Source organism: Dendropsophus ebraccatus, chromosome 15, assembly GCF_027789765.1.
Source record: "Dendropsophus ebraccatus isolate aDenEbr1 chromosome 15, aDenEbr1.pat, whole genome shotgun sequence".
Classification (NCBI taxonomy): domain Eukaryota; kingdom Metazoa; phylum Chordata; class Amphibia; order Anura; family Hylidae; genus Dendropsophus; species Dendropsophus ebraccatus.
This window is the reverse complement of record NC_091468.1, coordinates 2,758,360-2,773,698: the sequence shown is the minus strand read 5'-3', so window position 1 is coordinate 2,773,698 and position 15,339 is coordinate 2,758,360. Positions and strand designations below refer to the sequence as shown.

General features: G+C 52.0%; 1 protein-coding gene across 2 annotated transcripts in view; it reads right to left on the bottom strand.

Moving 5' to 3' along the window:
* Nucleotides 1-10,616: 10,616 nt before the first annotated feature.
* TTC7A (tetratricopeptide repeat domain 7A) overlaps nucleotides 10,617-15,339 on the bottom strand; it is a 314,521-nt gene continuing 309,798 nt past the window's right edge. For both annotated transcript variants that reach the window (XM_069954611.1, XM_069954612.1), the window contains one exon: nucleotides 10,617-14,324. In XM_069954611.1, the coding sequence (XP_069810712.1) occupies nucleotides 14,103-14,324 (222 nt within the window). In that variant the 3' untranslated portion in view covers nucleotides 10,617-14,102. The remainder of the gene's footprint in view (nucleotides 14,325-15,339) is intronic.

Here is a 15,339-nt window from a genome sequence, read left to right as displayed (position 1 = left end):
CTTTATACCACTTATCTACAAGACCCTGTATACCACCTAGCCACAAGACCGTGTATACCACCTAGCCACAAGACCCTGTATACCACCTATCCACAAGACCCTGTATACCACCTATCCACAAGACCCTGTATACCACCTAGCCACAAGACCCTGTATACCACCTAGCCACAAGACCCTGTATACCACCTATCCACAAGACCCTGTATACCACCTAGCCACAAGCCTCTGTATCCCACCTATCCACAAGACCCTGTATACCACCTAGCCACAAGACCCTGTATACCACCTAGCCACAAGACCCTGTATACCACCTATCCACAAGACCCTGTATACCACCTAGCCACAAGACCCTGTATACCACCTAGCCACAAGACCCTGTATACCACCTAGCCACAAGCCTCTGTATAGCGGAGCTGCACTCATCTAGCTTTGGGAGCCCCAGGGAACATACTCCCAGGGGCGGTCTTGGCATTTCTGGGGCCCCAAGCGAAGTTATGTCTGGGCCCCCCCCCCTCGACACGCGTTCCAAAACAATAGACAGCTGTGTGTTGCCGCCAGTAGTATATACCCCTTGTGCGCTACCGCCAGTAATATATACTCCTTGTGTGCTTCCACCAATAGTATATACCCCTTGTGTCCTGCCCCCAGTAGTATATACCCCTTGTTTGCTTCCCCCAGTAGTATATAGACCCCTGTGTGTTCCCCCAGTTATATATAGCCCTCCTTGTGCTCCCCCAGAAGTATATAGACCTCTTGTGTGCTGCCCCAGTTGTATATAGACCCCCTGTGTGCTGCCCTCAGTTGTATATACCCCCTGTGTGCTCCCCCACTAGTATATAGGCCCCCTGTGTGCTCCCTCAGGGGTATTTAGCCCCCCTGTGTGCTCCCCCACTTGGATATAGACCTCCTGTGTGCTCCCTTACTTGGATATAGACCCCGGTGTGCTCCTCCAGTAGTATATAAACCCCCTGTGTGGTTCCCCCAGTAGTATATAGACCCCCTGTGTGCCCCACCAGTATTATATAGACCCCTTGTGTGCTGCCCCAGTTGTATAGACCCCTGTGTGCTCCCCCAGTTATATATAGACCACCTGTGTGCCTCACAAGAAGTATATAGACCACCTGTATGTTCCCCCAGTAGTATATAGACACCCTGTGTGCCCCGCCAGTAGTATATAGACCCCTGTGTGCTCCCCCAGTAGTATATAGCCCCCCTGTGTGCTCTCTTACTTGGATATAGACCTCCTGTGTGCTCTCCAAGTTGTATATAGACCCCATTCTGCTGCCCCAAGTAGTATATAGACCCCCTGTGTGCTGCCCCCAGTAGTATATAGACCCCTCTGTGAAGCCCCAGTAGTCTATAGCCCCCCTGTGTGCTCCCCCTGTTATATAGCCCCCCTGTATGCTCCCCCCATTTATATAGACCCCCGATGTGCGCTCCCCCAGTTAAACAGACCCCTGTGTGCTCCCCCTCCCATATAGTATATAACACAATAAAACAAACACTTATACTCACCTGGGTCCGGGCGTCTCCTCTTCTCTTCACTCTTGTGGCCGCAGGAAGAGTTTTCCCTGTGATCACAAGAGGCCGCACTCCCCTTGTCCTGGCGCCGATGCTCCAGTGATGTCACAGCGCCGGCACCACAAGGACAAAGCTGCCACTTGTGACCGCAGGTAAAACACTTCCTGCGGCCACAAGAGGGACTGACAGGAAGGGAGCCAATGTCTCCCGCCCTGTCAGTGCTGCTGCTCATTACGAGTGCTCATAGTTACAGTTCAGATGTGTCAGGATGGTATCTTTGCGGAGCGTCATGCGTCCCTCTGCTCATGCTGTGCGGACGAGAAGGCGCTGATTTTCTTGCCATTCTGTTTCTGTGTTTTGTTTTGCTGTGTCTGAACACTGGTTATTTGCTCACCTTGAGAGACACACCCGACTTCACCTGCTGAGTTCTGTCTGGCCATGTCAGGGTTAATCTGTGTTTTGGTTCTGCTGTGACTGACAGGTCTTCCTGCCAGTGGATCTGTCTTGTTCTCAGGTGTCTGTGCTTGGAGATCAGGGGGATGGTCCAATTATGTTCTGGATCAGAACCCTGGTCTCCTATATAACTACCTCAGTCTGGGATATCATTGCTGGTTATTGACTTAGTCTCTGCCTGCTTGTGGTTCTGTTTCTTTGCTTCTCCTGACTTCTGCCTTGTATCTCTGACCTCCCTTGCTAGCTGCTGCTGCCCCTGACCATATTGCCTGTTTTCTGACTACTCTTTTGGATCCTGATTTTGTACCTTTGCTGCCAGACCGTTGTGACCCGGATTCCTGACTATTCTTTATTGTGTTTTGTCTGTCTGTCTTGTCTTTGTGTCCCACCAAGCCAGTGCAGGGAGCGCCGCCCAGTTGCTGCCCTAGGGTTTAGCCTAGGGGGGCAAGTAGGTAGTCAGTGGGCGGGGCTGAGCTTAGGGCTCACTGTCTCTGTGTTGTCTTGTCCTGCTGTCCGGTTCCTGACAAGATGGCAGCAACAAGCAGGGCAGCGGCCCTGTCCAGCGGTCATGAGCATAAGAGCGGGGCGTGGGGGCCCCCCTGGATGTTGGGGGCCCCAAGCGATCGCTTGGGTTGCTTGGTGCCAAAGACCGCCGCTGCATACTCCACCTCCATTCAGTGCAGATAGGGGGCATCTCTCTTCCCATGATGAGTGGTCGGTCACAGGCGACGCTGACCTGATAACCAGAGCCGATCTCAATGACTGACGCTCACCTGCTGAGCTTTCGCAGATCGCTGGATCGGTCGCACCGCTGCCCTTTGCGTTCACCACCGTTGCCCGTCGGTCAGCTGATTCCTGCGCAGTTTTCATGGTCCAATTATGGGGAAGAATTTCTCGATAATGAGGCAATCCATCAATTGATTATCGACAGACATATGTGTCATCTCCGTCACTTGATTTACCGATACTTTAGCATGAAAAAAATAAACTATTGAGAAGAAAAGCCCAGCCAAGGCGTCTGGAGGAGTCCAGTATCATGTGACCACGGTCGGCGTACAGTCTCATAGATATAGTGATCGGTGATATCGCCGTCTGACGTTTTCCGTCGTTGTGAAATATAAATAAGAATTGTTGGAGTTTTGCAGCCGTCACGGCTATTTCTTTTTCCCTGCTGAAGGCGCCACATTCATCAGTTTAATGCGACACGTGGCGTCCACCGGCCTTGCAAGACTAAGGGTTCCCTATAGAGTGTGTCAGGAGGTGACCGTAAATGTGAAATGATGAGGCCGTTCTGTCACCTCTCCTAATAGCTTCTACATAACGTCACTTTGTGTCCTCGCCTTCCCTCCAGCCGGCTGATCGGCTTCTACCAAATATCAGAGATCGTCTGTACCATTGCAGCTCGGGACAATACTTAGAGGGGTTATCCAATCTGATGGCCCGTCCTCAGGGTAGCCCATAGCCCTTAGTAGATTGGTAGGAGTCCCATTATCTGCATTATCACTGATCAGATTTGTCAGGGATTCAACCCTTAGGACTGGTCCATAACTGGTCATAACTGGTCATGTGGCAGAGTTCATATCACATATATACGTAATAATACTAGAATAAGATTCTCTTAAAGGAACACGCACTTTAAGGTACTGCAATGGCCCAGATTTATTCAGCCTGAACTTCTGCACAATCTGCCTGAACCCGTCACTGCCTGATTTTGCCCATAAAAACCAATGACAGTTCAGCTTTTATTTGCCAGAACTCATTAACATATGAAACCTGAGCGGTAATTGTTTGCTATAGGAATAGTTTTGGTATCAGGCGGACAGGTAACTCTGGGCCAATATGTTAATTTCAGACATTGGAGGTACAGTATATATGGAGGGTATTTTCCAACATGACATATACCTCTAATCAGTGACATAATGGCAGACCATGCAACTGCTACGGGGCCCCCCTTGGCAAAATGTGGCCTGCCTCCTCGGTAGCTACAGCCCTTGTAGTTCTGCTACAGCTGAGAAGCAACAGGTTGTTTACTAATAACAGCAGCATGCCCTCTCAGCGTTTTGTGCTGTGCATAGGGGAGGGGGCCCCATACAATTTTTTGCTATGAGACCCCATGATACCTAGCTACACCACTTCCTTTAATATACTCTAGATTATAGCCAAATGGAGGCAAATGTTGGCCATAGGCCACTTGTAGTATTCCATGGTGCATACCACCTGAATGCCTTTGTCTGATCAATGGAGACGTATGGAGCCAGCAATAGTGGAGCCAGTACAGAGGGGGGAGGCTCCTGCTGCAGGCAATAGAGGGGGGAGGCTCCTGCTGCAGGCAATAGAGGGGGGAGGCTCCTGTTGCAGGCAATAGAGGGGGAGGCTCCTTTTGCAGACAAAGCGGAGGGGGGGGGGCCTTCCGTAGCAGACAGTACAGAGGGGGGGGGGGCTCCTGCTGCAGACAGTACAGAGGAGGGAGGCTCCTGCTGCAGACAGTACAGAGGGGGGAGGCTCCTTTTACAGACAGTGCGGAGGGGGCTTCGGTAGCAGAAAGTGCAGGGGGGGGGGCTCCTGCTGCAAAGGGGGCAGAGGGGGGGAGGGCTCCTGCTGCAGACAGTACAGAGGGGGGGGGCTCCTGCTGCTGACAGTACAGAGGGGGTCGGGGGCTCCTGCTGCAGACAGTACAGGAGGGGGGGGGCTCCTGCTGCAGACAGTACAGAGGGGGGGGGGGGCTCCTACTGCAGACAGTACAGAGGGGGTCGGGGGCTCCTGCTGCAGACAGTACAGGAGGGGGGGGCTCCTGCTGCAGACAGTACAGAGGGGGGGGGCTCCTACTGCAGACAGTACAGAGGGGGGGGGGGCTCCTACTGCAGACAGTACCGAGGGGGAGGCCCCTGCTGCAGACAGTAAAGAGGGGGGGGGGGGCTCCTACTGCAGACAGTACAGAGGGGGGAGGCTCCTGCTGCAGACAGTACAGAGGGACGGGGGCTCCTGCTGCAGACAGTACAGTACGGGGGGGGGGGGGGGGGGGCTCCTGCTGCAGACAGTACAGAGGGGGGAGGGCTCCTGCTGCAGACAGTACAGAGGAGGGGGGGGGGGCTCCTGCTGCAGACAGTACAGAGGGGGGGGGGCTCCTGCTGCAGACAGTACAGAGGGGGGGGGGGCTCCTACTGCAGACAGTACAGAGGGGGGGGGGGCTCCTGCTGCAGACAGTACAGAGGGGGGGGGCTCCTACTGCAGACAGTACCGAGGGGGAGGCCCCTGCTGCAGACAGTAAAGAGGGGGGGGGGCTCCTACTGCAGACAGTACAGAGGGGGGAGGCTCCTGCTGCAGACAGTACAGAGGGACGGGGGCTCCTGCTGCAGACAGTACAGTACGGGGGGGGGGGGGGGGGGGCTCCTGCTGCAGACAGTACAGAGGGGGGAGGGCTCCTGCTGCAGACAGTACAGAGGAGGGGGGGGGGGCTCCTGCTGCAGACAGTACAGAGGGGGGGGGGGGCTCCTACTGCAGACAGTACAGAGGGGGGGGGGGGCTCCTGCTGCAGACAGTACAGAGGGGGGGGGGCTCCTACTGCAGACAGTACCGAGGGGGAGGCCCCTGCTGCAGACAGTAAAGAGGGGGGGGGGGGCTCCTACTGCAGACAGTACAGAGGGGGGAGGCTCCTGCTGCAGACAGTACAGAGGGACGGGGGCTCCTGCTGCAGACAGTACAGTACGGGGGGGGGGGGGGGGGGGCTCCTGCTGCAGACAGTACAGAGGGGGGAGGGCTCCTGCTGCAGACAGTACAGAGGAGGGGGGGGGGGCTCCTGCTGCAGACAGTACAGAGGGGGGGGGGGGCTCCTACTGCAGACAGTACAGAGGGGGGGGGGGGGCTCCTGCTGCAGACAGTACAGAGGAGGGGGGGGGGCTCCTGCTGCAGACAGTACAGAGGGGGGGGGGGGGCTCCTGCTGGAGGAGGAGGAGGAGGAGGAGGAGGAGGAGGAGGAGGAGGAGGAGGAGGAGGAGGAGGAGGAGGAGGAGGAGGAGGAGGAGGAGGAGGAGGAGGAGGAGGAGGAGGAGGAGGAGGAGGAGGAGGAGGAGGAGGAGGAGGAGGAGGAGGAGGAGGAGGAGGAGGAGGAGGAGGAGGAGGAGGAGGAGGAGGAGGAGGAGGAGGAGGAGGAGGAGGAGGAGGAGGAGGAGGAGGAGGAGGAGGAGGAGGAGGAGGAGGAGGAGGAGGAGGAGGAGGAGGAGGAGGAGGAGGAGGAGGAGGAGGAGGAGGAGGAGGAGGAGGAGGAGGAGGAGGAGGAGGAGGAGGAGGAGGAGGAGGAGGAGGAGGAGGAGGAGGAGGAGGAGGAGGAGGAGGAGGAGGGAGGAGGAGGAGGAGGAGGAGGAGGAGGAGGAGGAGGAGGAGGAGGAGGAGGAGGAGGAGGAGGAGGAGGAGGAGGAGGAGGAGGAGGAGGAGGAGGAGGAGGAGGAGGAGGAGGAGGAGGAGGAGGAGGAGGAGGAGGAGGAGGAGGAGGAGGAGGAGGAGGAGGAGGAGGAGGAGGAGGAGGAGGAGGAGGAGGAGGAGGAGGAGGAGGAGGAGGAGGAGGAGGAGGAGGAGGAGGAGGAGGAGGAGGAGGAGGAGGAGGAGGAGGAGGAGGAGGAGGAGGAGGAGGAGGAGGAGGAGGAGGAGGAGGAGGAGGAGGAGGAGGAGGAGGAGGAGGAGGAGGAGGAGGAGGAGGAGGAGGAGGAGGAGGAGGAGGAGGAGGAGGAGGAGGAGGAGGAGGAGGAGGAGGAGGAGGAGGAGGAGGAGGAGGAGGAGGAGGAGGAGGAGGAGGAGGAGGAGGAGGAGGAGGAGGAGGAGGAGGAGGAGGAGGAGGAGGAGGAGGAGGAGGAGGAGGAGGAGGAGGAGGAGGAGGAGGAGGAGGAGGAGGAGGAGGAGGAGGAGGAGGAGGAGGAGGAGGAGGAGGAGGAGGAGGAGGAGGAGGAGGAGGAGGAGGAGGAGGAGGAGGAGGAGGAGGAGGAGGAGGAGGAGGAGGAGGAGGAGGAGGAGGAGGAGGAGGAGGAGGAGGAGGAGGAGGAGGAGGAGGAGGAGGAGGAGGAGGAGGAGGAGGAGGAGGAGGAGGAGGAGGAGGAGGAGGAGGAGGAGGAGGAGGAGGAGGAGGAGGAGGAGGAGGAGGAGGAGGAGGAGGAGGAGGAGGAGGAGGAGGAGGAGGAGGAGGAGGAGGAGGAGGAGGAGGAGGAGGAGGAGGAGGAGGAGGAGGAGGAGGAGGAGGAGGAGGAGGAGGAGGAGGAGGAGGAGGAGGAGGATGAGGAGGAGGAGGAGGAGGAGGAGGAGGAGGAGGAGGAGGAGGAGGAGGAGGAGGAGGAGGAGGAGGAGGAGGAGGAGGAGGAGGAGGAGGAGGAGGAGGAGGAGGAGGAGGAGGAGGAGGAGGAGGAGGAGGAGGAGGAGGAGGAGGAGGAGGAGGAGGAGGAGGAGGAGGAGGAGGAGGAGGAGGAGGAGGAGGAGGAGGAGGAGGAGGAGGAGGAGGAGGAGGAGGAGGAGGAGGAGGAGGAGGAGGAGGAGGAGGAGGAGGAGGAGGAGGAGGAGGAGGAGGAGGAGGAGGAGGAGGAGGAGGAGGAGGAGGAGGAGGAGGAGGAGGAGGAGGAGGAGGAGGAGGAGGAGGAGGAGGAGGAGGAGGAGGAGGAGGAGGAGGAGGAGGAGGAGGAGGAGGAGGAGGAGGAGGAGGAGGAGGAGGAGGAGGAGGAGGAGGAGGAGGAGGAGGAGGAGGAGGAGGAGGAGGAGGAGGAGGAGGAGGAGGAGGAGGAGGAGGAGGAGGAGGAGGAGGAGGAGGAGGAGGAGGAGGAGGAGGAGGAGGAGGAGGAGGAGGAGCTCAGGTTTCTCAGCTTTATCTGTAACATGAGACAAAATGGGAGGAAGGCGAGGAAGAGATTACAGGGCTTATGCACGATTAGGAAAAGCAAAGATACTTTTGTGCAAAAACAGCGCCACCTCTGTCCTCAGGCTGTGTGTGGTATTACAACTCTATACACTTCAATGGAACTGAGCTGCAAAACCCCCACACCCAACCTGAGGGCAAGAGAAGCTGTTTCCAGGAGGAGGTGGCCATGTTTTTCTGAGCCTGGAGAACCCCTTTAAGAGAGGAAGTGCTAAGATATTTTAGTGCATTTCCTTCAAAGCGACCAAGTTGGACGGAGGTCTGTGTATAGCCGACTAACTTATACCTGTGTATAGTGACTATAACTTATACCTGTGTATAGTGACTATAACTTATACCTGTGTATAGCCGACTAACTTATACCTGTGTATAGTGACTATAACTTATACCTGTGTATAGCGACTATAACTTATAACCTGTGTATAGCCGACTAACTTATACCTGTGTATAGTGACTATAACTTATACCTGTGTATAGCGACTATAACTTATAACCTGTGTATAGCCGACTATAACTTATACCTGTGTATAGCCACTATAACTTATACCTGTGTATAGCCGACTAACTTATACCTGTGTATAGTGACTATAACTTATACCTGTGTATAGCCACTATAACTTATACCTGTGTATAGCGACTATAACTTATAACCTGTGTATAGCCGACTAACTTATAACCTGTGTATAGTGACTATAACTTATAACCTGTGTATAGCGACTATAACTTATACCTGTGTATAGCGACTATAACTTATACCTGTGTATAGTGACTATAACTTATACCTGTGTATAGCGACTATAACTTATACCTGTGTATAGCCACTATAACTTATACCTGTGTATAGCCGACTATAACTTATACCTGTGTATAGCGACTATAACTTATACCTGTGTATAGCCACTATAACTTATACCTGTGTATAGCCACTATAACTTATACCTGTGTATAGCCGACTAACTTATAACCTGTGTATAGTGACTATAACTTATACCTGTGTATAGCGACTATAACTTATACCTGTGTATAGCCACTATAACTTTATAGCGACTATAACTTATACCTGTGTATAGCCGACTAACTTATAACCTGTGTATAGTGACTATAACTTATACCTGTGTATAGCCACTATAACTTATACCTGTGTATAGCCACTATAACTTATAACCTGTGTATAGCGACTATAACTTATACCTGTGTATAGCGACTATAACTTATACCTGTGTATAGCCACTATAACTTATACCTGTGTATAGCCGACTATAACTTATACCTGTGTATAGCGACTATAACTTATACCTGTGTATAGCCACTATAACTTATACCTGTGTATAGCCACTATAACTTATACCTGTGTATAGCCGACTATAACTTATACCTGTGTATAGCCGACTAACTTATACCTGTGTATAGCGACTATAACTTATACCTGTGTATAGCCGACTATAACTTATACCTGTGTATAGCCGACTAACTTATACCTGTGTATAGCGACTATAACTTATACCTGTGTATAGCCGACTATAACTTATACCTGTGTATAGCCGACTAACTTATACCTGTGTATAGCGACTATAACTTATACCTGTGTATAGCGACTATAACTTATAACCTGTGTATAGTGACTATAACTTATACCTGTGTATAGCGACTATAACTTATACCTGTGTATAGCGACTATAACTTATACCTGTGTATAGCGACTATAACTTATAACCTGTGTATAGTGACTATAACTTATACCTGTGTATAGCCACTATAACTTATACCTGTGTATAGCCACTATAGCTTATACCTGTGTATAGCCACTATAACTTATACCTGTGTATAGCCACTATAACTTATACCTGTGTATAGCCACTATAACTTATACCTGTGTATAGCGACTATAACTTATACCTGTGTATAGCCACTATAACTTATACCTGTGTATAGCGACTATAACTTATACCTGTGTATAGCCGACTAACTTATACCTGTGTATAGCGACTATAACTTATACCTGTGTATAGCCGACTATAACTTATACCTGTGTATAGCCGACTAACTTATACCTGTGTATAGCCGACTAACTTATACCTGTGTATAGCGACTATAACTTATACCTGTGTATAGCCGACTATAACTTATACCTGTGTATAGCCGACTATAACTTATACCTGTGTATAGCCGACTAACTTATACCTGTGTATAGCCGACTAACTTATACCTGTGTATAGCGACTATAACTTATACCTGTGTATAGCCACTATAACTTATACCTGTGTATAGCCGACTAACTTATACCTGTGTATAGCCACTATAACTTATACCTGTGTATAGCCACTATAGCTTATACCTGTGTATAGCCACTATAACTTATACCTGTGTATAGCCACTATAACTTATACCTGTGTATAGCGACTATAACTTATACCTGTGTATAGCCACTATAACTTATACCTGTGTATAGCCGACTAACTTATACCTGTGTATAGCCACTATAACTTATACCTGTGTATAGCCACTATAGCTTATACCTGTGTATAGCCACTATAACTTATACCTGTGTATAGCCACTATAACTTATACCTGTGTATAGCCACTATAACTTATACCTGTGTATAGCCACTATAGCTTATACCTGTGTATAGCCACTATAGCTTATACCTGTGTATAGCCACTATAACTTATACCTGTGTATAGCCACTATAACTTATAATTATACTATAAATAAACAGGACTCCATTCAATCCAACTATGTCTGGGACACTAGTCAGATATATATATCCCCTTTATTCCATCCGTTATAAAGCAATAACCATGTCAGAAATAATTAGACGGAACGTTTCCATTCAATTTAACACAATTTCATTTTCTTATAATAATAAATTTCAATCTTTTTAGGAATTTTTCTCTCTCAGCGACGTTACACACCTTTTGCGTTTTGCTATGTGGCGTCTTATACACAGTCAGGCCGCTCATGTAGACTTATAAAACATCCAGTAGCTACAAACTTAGGCCTGAAAAGCTTTTTCCCCACAACACCTTTATGGCCGTTATTTCATAATGACGGCCGTTATGTGACCACAAACATCCATGGGGTAATACTGTAACCATACAGAAGTACCATCAGGCTCCATGCAGCTCAGCGTGCCCCTGCCTCCCCCGTCTATAACCTGCATACCGCCTGAGGAAGGGCGATCCTACGGGAGAAACGTTGTCCCAAGAAGTGATGTCTCTATAAGGACTTACGGTAAAGAACGTCTACGAGCCCCGATAGATGACGGAGGGGCTGCTGGTCATCCATCAGAGGAGCCGGGAGGCCAATGATAATCATGGCTGTAAGTATCTGCTGTTTGGCCGCATCGGTCTCCTGATTAAAGGGGTTTACAAGCCGCCGGAAACACTTATAGGAGCCAAAGGAAAAGCCCATTATCTGCCCCCATTATCTGCCCCATTATTAGTGCAGAAGAGAGTCCCACATCCCAGGATGTCACCTAAGGACACGACTGCATTGGTTCTTAACTTCTTCTTTGGTTCAGGAAAACAGAACTAAGTAACTTCTTAAGCATAATTTGTGGAGGTGAAAATCCGGCCTTATTATCTGAATCACAGCCGGGAATATGGATCAATATGGCCTAAAAAACATGTGAACATACCCTTATACTGCCCAGAGAGAAGTAAGAGCATACATGGGGGCAGCTCACACCAGGGAGAGAGAGGAGAGCATACATGGGGGCAGCTCACACCACGGAGAGAGAGGAGAGCATACATGGGGGCAGCTCACACCACGGAGAATGAGGAGAGCATACATGGGGGCAGCTCACACCACAGAGAGAGAGGAGGGCATACATGGGGGCAGCTCACACCACAGAGAGAGAGGAGGGCATACATGGGGGCAGCTCACACCACGGAGAGAGAGGAGGGCATACATGGGGGCAGCTCACACCACGGAGAGAGAGGAGGGCATACATGGGGGCAGCTCACACCACAGAGAGAGAGGAGGGCATACATGGGGGCAGCTCACACCACAGAGAGAGAGGAGAGCATACATGGGGGCAGCTCACACCACGGAGAATGAGGAGAGCATACATGGGGGCAGCTCACACCACGGAGAGAGAGGAGGGCATACATGGGGGCAGCTCACACCACAGAGAGAGAGGAGGGCATACATGGGGGCAGCTCACACCACGGAGAGAGAGAGGAGGGCATACATGGGGGCAGCTCACACAACAGAGAGAGAGGAGAGCATACATGGGGGCAGCTCACACCACGGAGAGAGAGGAGGGCATACATGGGGGCAGCTCACACCACGGAGAGAGAGGAGGGCATACATGGGGGCAGCTCACACCACAGAGAGAGAGGAGGGCATACATGGGGGCAGCTCACACCACGGAGAGAGAGGAGAGCATACATGGGGGCAGCTCACACCACGGAGAGAGAGGAGAGCATACATGGGGGCAGCTCACACCACGGAGAGAGAGGAGAGCATACATGGGGGCAGCTCACACCACGGAGAGAGAGGAGGGCATACATGGGGGCAGCTCACACCACGGAGAGAGAGGAGGGCATACATGGGGGCAGCTCACACCACGGAGAGAGAGGAGAGCATACATGGGGGCAGCTCACACCACGGAGAGAGAGAGGAGAGCATACATGGGGGCAGCTCACACCACAGAGAGAGAGGAGAGCATACATGGGGGCAGCTCACACCACAGAGAGAGAGGAGGGCATACATGGGGGGCTCAAAGCATGGAGAGAGAGGAGAGCATACATGGGGGCAGCTCACACCACGGAGAGAGAGGAGGGCATACATGGGGGGCTCAAAGCATGGAGAGAGAGGAGAGCATACATGGGGGCAGCTCACACCACAGAGAGAGAGGAGGGCATACATGGGGGGCTCAAAGCATGGAGAGAGAGGAGAGCATACATGGGGGCAGCTCACACCACGGAGAGAGAGGAGGGCATACATGGGGGCAGCTCACACCACGGAGAGAGAGGAGAGCATACATGGGGGCAGCTCACACCACGGAGAGAGAGAAGAGCATACATGGGGGCAGCTCACACCACGGAGAGAGAGGAGAGCATACATGGGGGGCTCACAGCATGGAGAGAGAGGAGAGCATACATGGGGGCAGCTCACACCACAGAGAGAGAGGAGAGCATACATGGGGGCAGCTCACACCACGGAGAGAGAGGAGAGCATACATGGGGGCAGCTCACACCACGGAGAGAGAGGAGGGCATACATGGGGGCAGCTCACACCACGGAGAGAGAGGAGGGCATACATGGGGGCAGCTCACACCACAGAGAGAGAGGAGAGCATACATGGGGGCAGCTCACACCACAGAGAGAGAGGAGAGCATACATGGGGGCAGCTCACACCACGGAGAGAGAAGAGGGCATACATGGGGGCAGCTCACACCACAGAGAGAGAGGAGAGCATACATGGGGGGCAGCTCACACCACAGAGAGAGAGGAGAGCATACATGGGGGCAGCTCACACCACGGAGAATGAGGAGAGCATACATGGGGGCAGCTCACACCACAGAGAGAGAGGAGGGCATACATGGGGGCAGCTCACACCACGGAGAATGAGGAGAGCATACATGGGGGCAGCTCACACCACAGAGAGAGAGGAGGGCATACATGGGGGCAGCTCACACCACGGAGAGAGAGGAGGGCATACATGGGGGCAGCTCACACCACAGAGAGAGAGGAGAGCATACATGGGGGCAGCTCACACCACGGAGAATGAGGAGAGCATACATGGGGGCAGCTCACACCACAGAGAGAGAGGAGGGCATACATGGCTAGAGAGTGGGCATACATGGAGGGCAGCTCACACCATGGCTAGAGAGTGGGCATACATGGGGGCAGCTCAAACCATGGCTAGAGAGTGGGCATACATGGGGGCAGCTCAAACCATGGCTAGAGAGTGGGCATACATGGAGGGCCGCTCACACGGGCTGCCCGGCCACAAAGTTGGTTGAGCCATGTAAATCTCACACATCTGCGCTCATTTGTGACAAAAGTAAAAGGGACCTTAGTGCAACATTTTTAAAGCAAGGTGGCCACTAATATATATAAAAAATGTTATCCCATATTGTAGGTGTCTGTAGCCTTTACTTATAAAACCTTTTCTACTTGCAGAATTTAATATAAAATATAAAAAGAATTAGGCGGATAATACCATATAAAATCTCATTCTCTATTGCAGGAATTCTTGGTGGAATGTTCTAGTTTTGTGGGAATTTTTTTACAGCTCCCGAGGGATAATGGTGAAGGGGGACACTGGGCTGCTGGATTCCAAGTCTAGTGCAGTTATAAAACATTCTACAGCCGCTTCATGCTTCCCCTGATCTTGTAGAACTTCCCCCAGTCCCCTCCAAGCATCATGGGAAGTGCTCTGGATTTGTACAGCGTCTCGGAGATACTTCTCGGCCAGCGCATTCTGCCCAAGTCTATTCAGAGCAAGACCCTGGAAGAAAGCAAGAACAGGATTTTACTATGAGAACTGATTTACCTCACTTTTAGACTTAATGGTGTCATTTATGAATACGCCAACGAGGCCTCAATGCTTGTACATGACCAGTGAAGTCTCAAGGAAAATTATTCTCAAGGCTAAATAGAACGGGTGAGGATTTCGGATTGTTCATTACATCAGAGTTTGGAAAGATGGAAAACCTAAAACATTATAAATATCAGTTTCTGGGCTTTCTTCCTATCCTTAAGAAGAGTCTATGGATATGTGATTGATGGCGTCCATCCCGGCACACTGATCGGCTGAATGCAGGAATACCTGGGGCAAGACGTTATTAGTGGCCGTTTACCCTTAGGATTTCATTGTATTAAAGGGTTTCTATTCATCCTTTATGGAGAGCTGCACTCGTCTCTCTCCGGTGGCTCCATAGAAAACGAATAGGGCCACGGGTCCACGTCTGTATTCAAAACAAAGGACCCGGGGGCCAATCTGGGGATCGCTAGGGGACATGGAGGTTCCCCCCAACAATATATTTGTTGTCCCCTATTATAAGGAAAAAATGGAAAAGCCCTTTAAACATGATTTTTCTATCCTTCTATCCTATGCACGGTTTGTTAATATTTCCGTTTACACTGAAATTCATTGAAAAAAAGGACAATCCTAATCCACATAAACATGGGGTTAAACTGGTTTACTAAATAATCCTTTAATTCTGCCCAAGGATGAAAAAAAGTAGCCCCCTGCTGCCAATGCTGTATGGTGCCAACCGGAGGGTGCTGCCCCCTGCCGCTTTACGTCTCCAGTCCCAGGCAATGAGCCGCCTCAGTGATTGGCGGTGAGAACACTTCCTGGGTGAATCAAAACTGAGAAGCACCGCGCAGTGGGGCCAGCAGCATTATTTTCTGTCTCTGCGAAACCCCTTTAAGAAGCCTAAAACCGGACCAATGACCCAAGTAGAACAGGACGGTTCTTAACTTTACCATGGGTCCCGGCTGTTCACCAAGCACCCCCC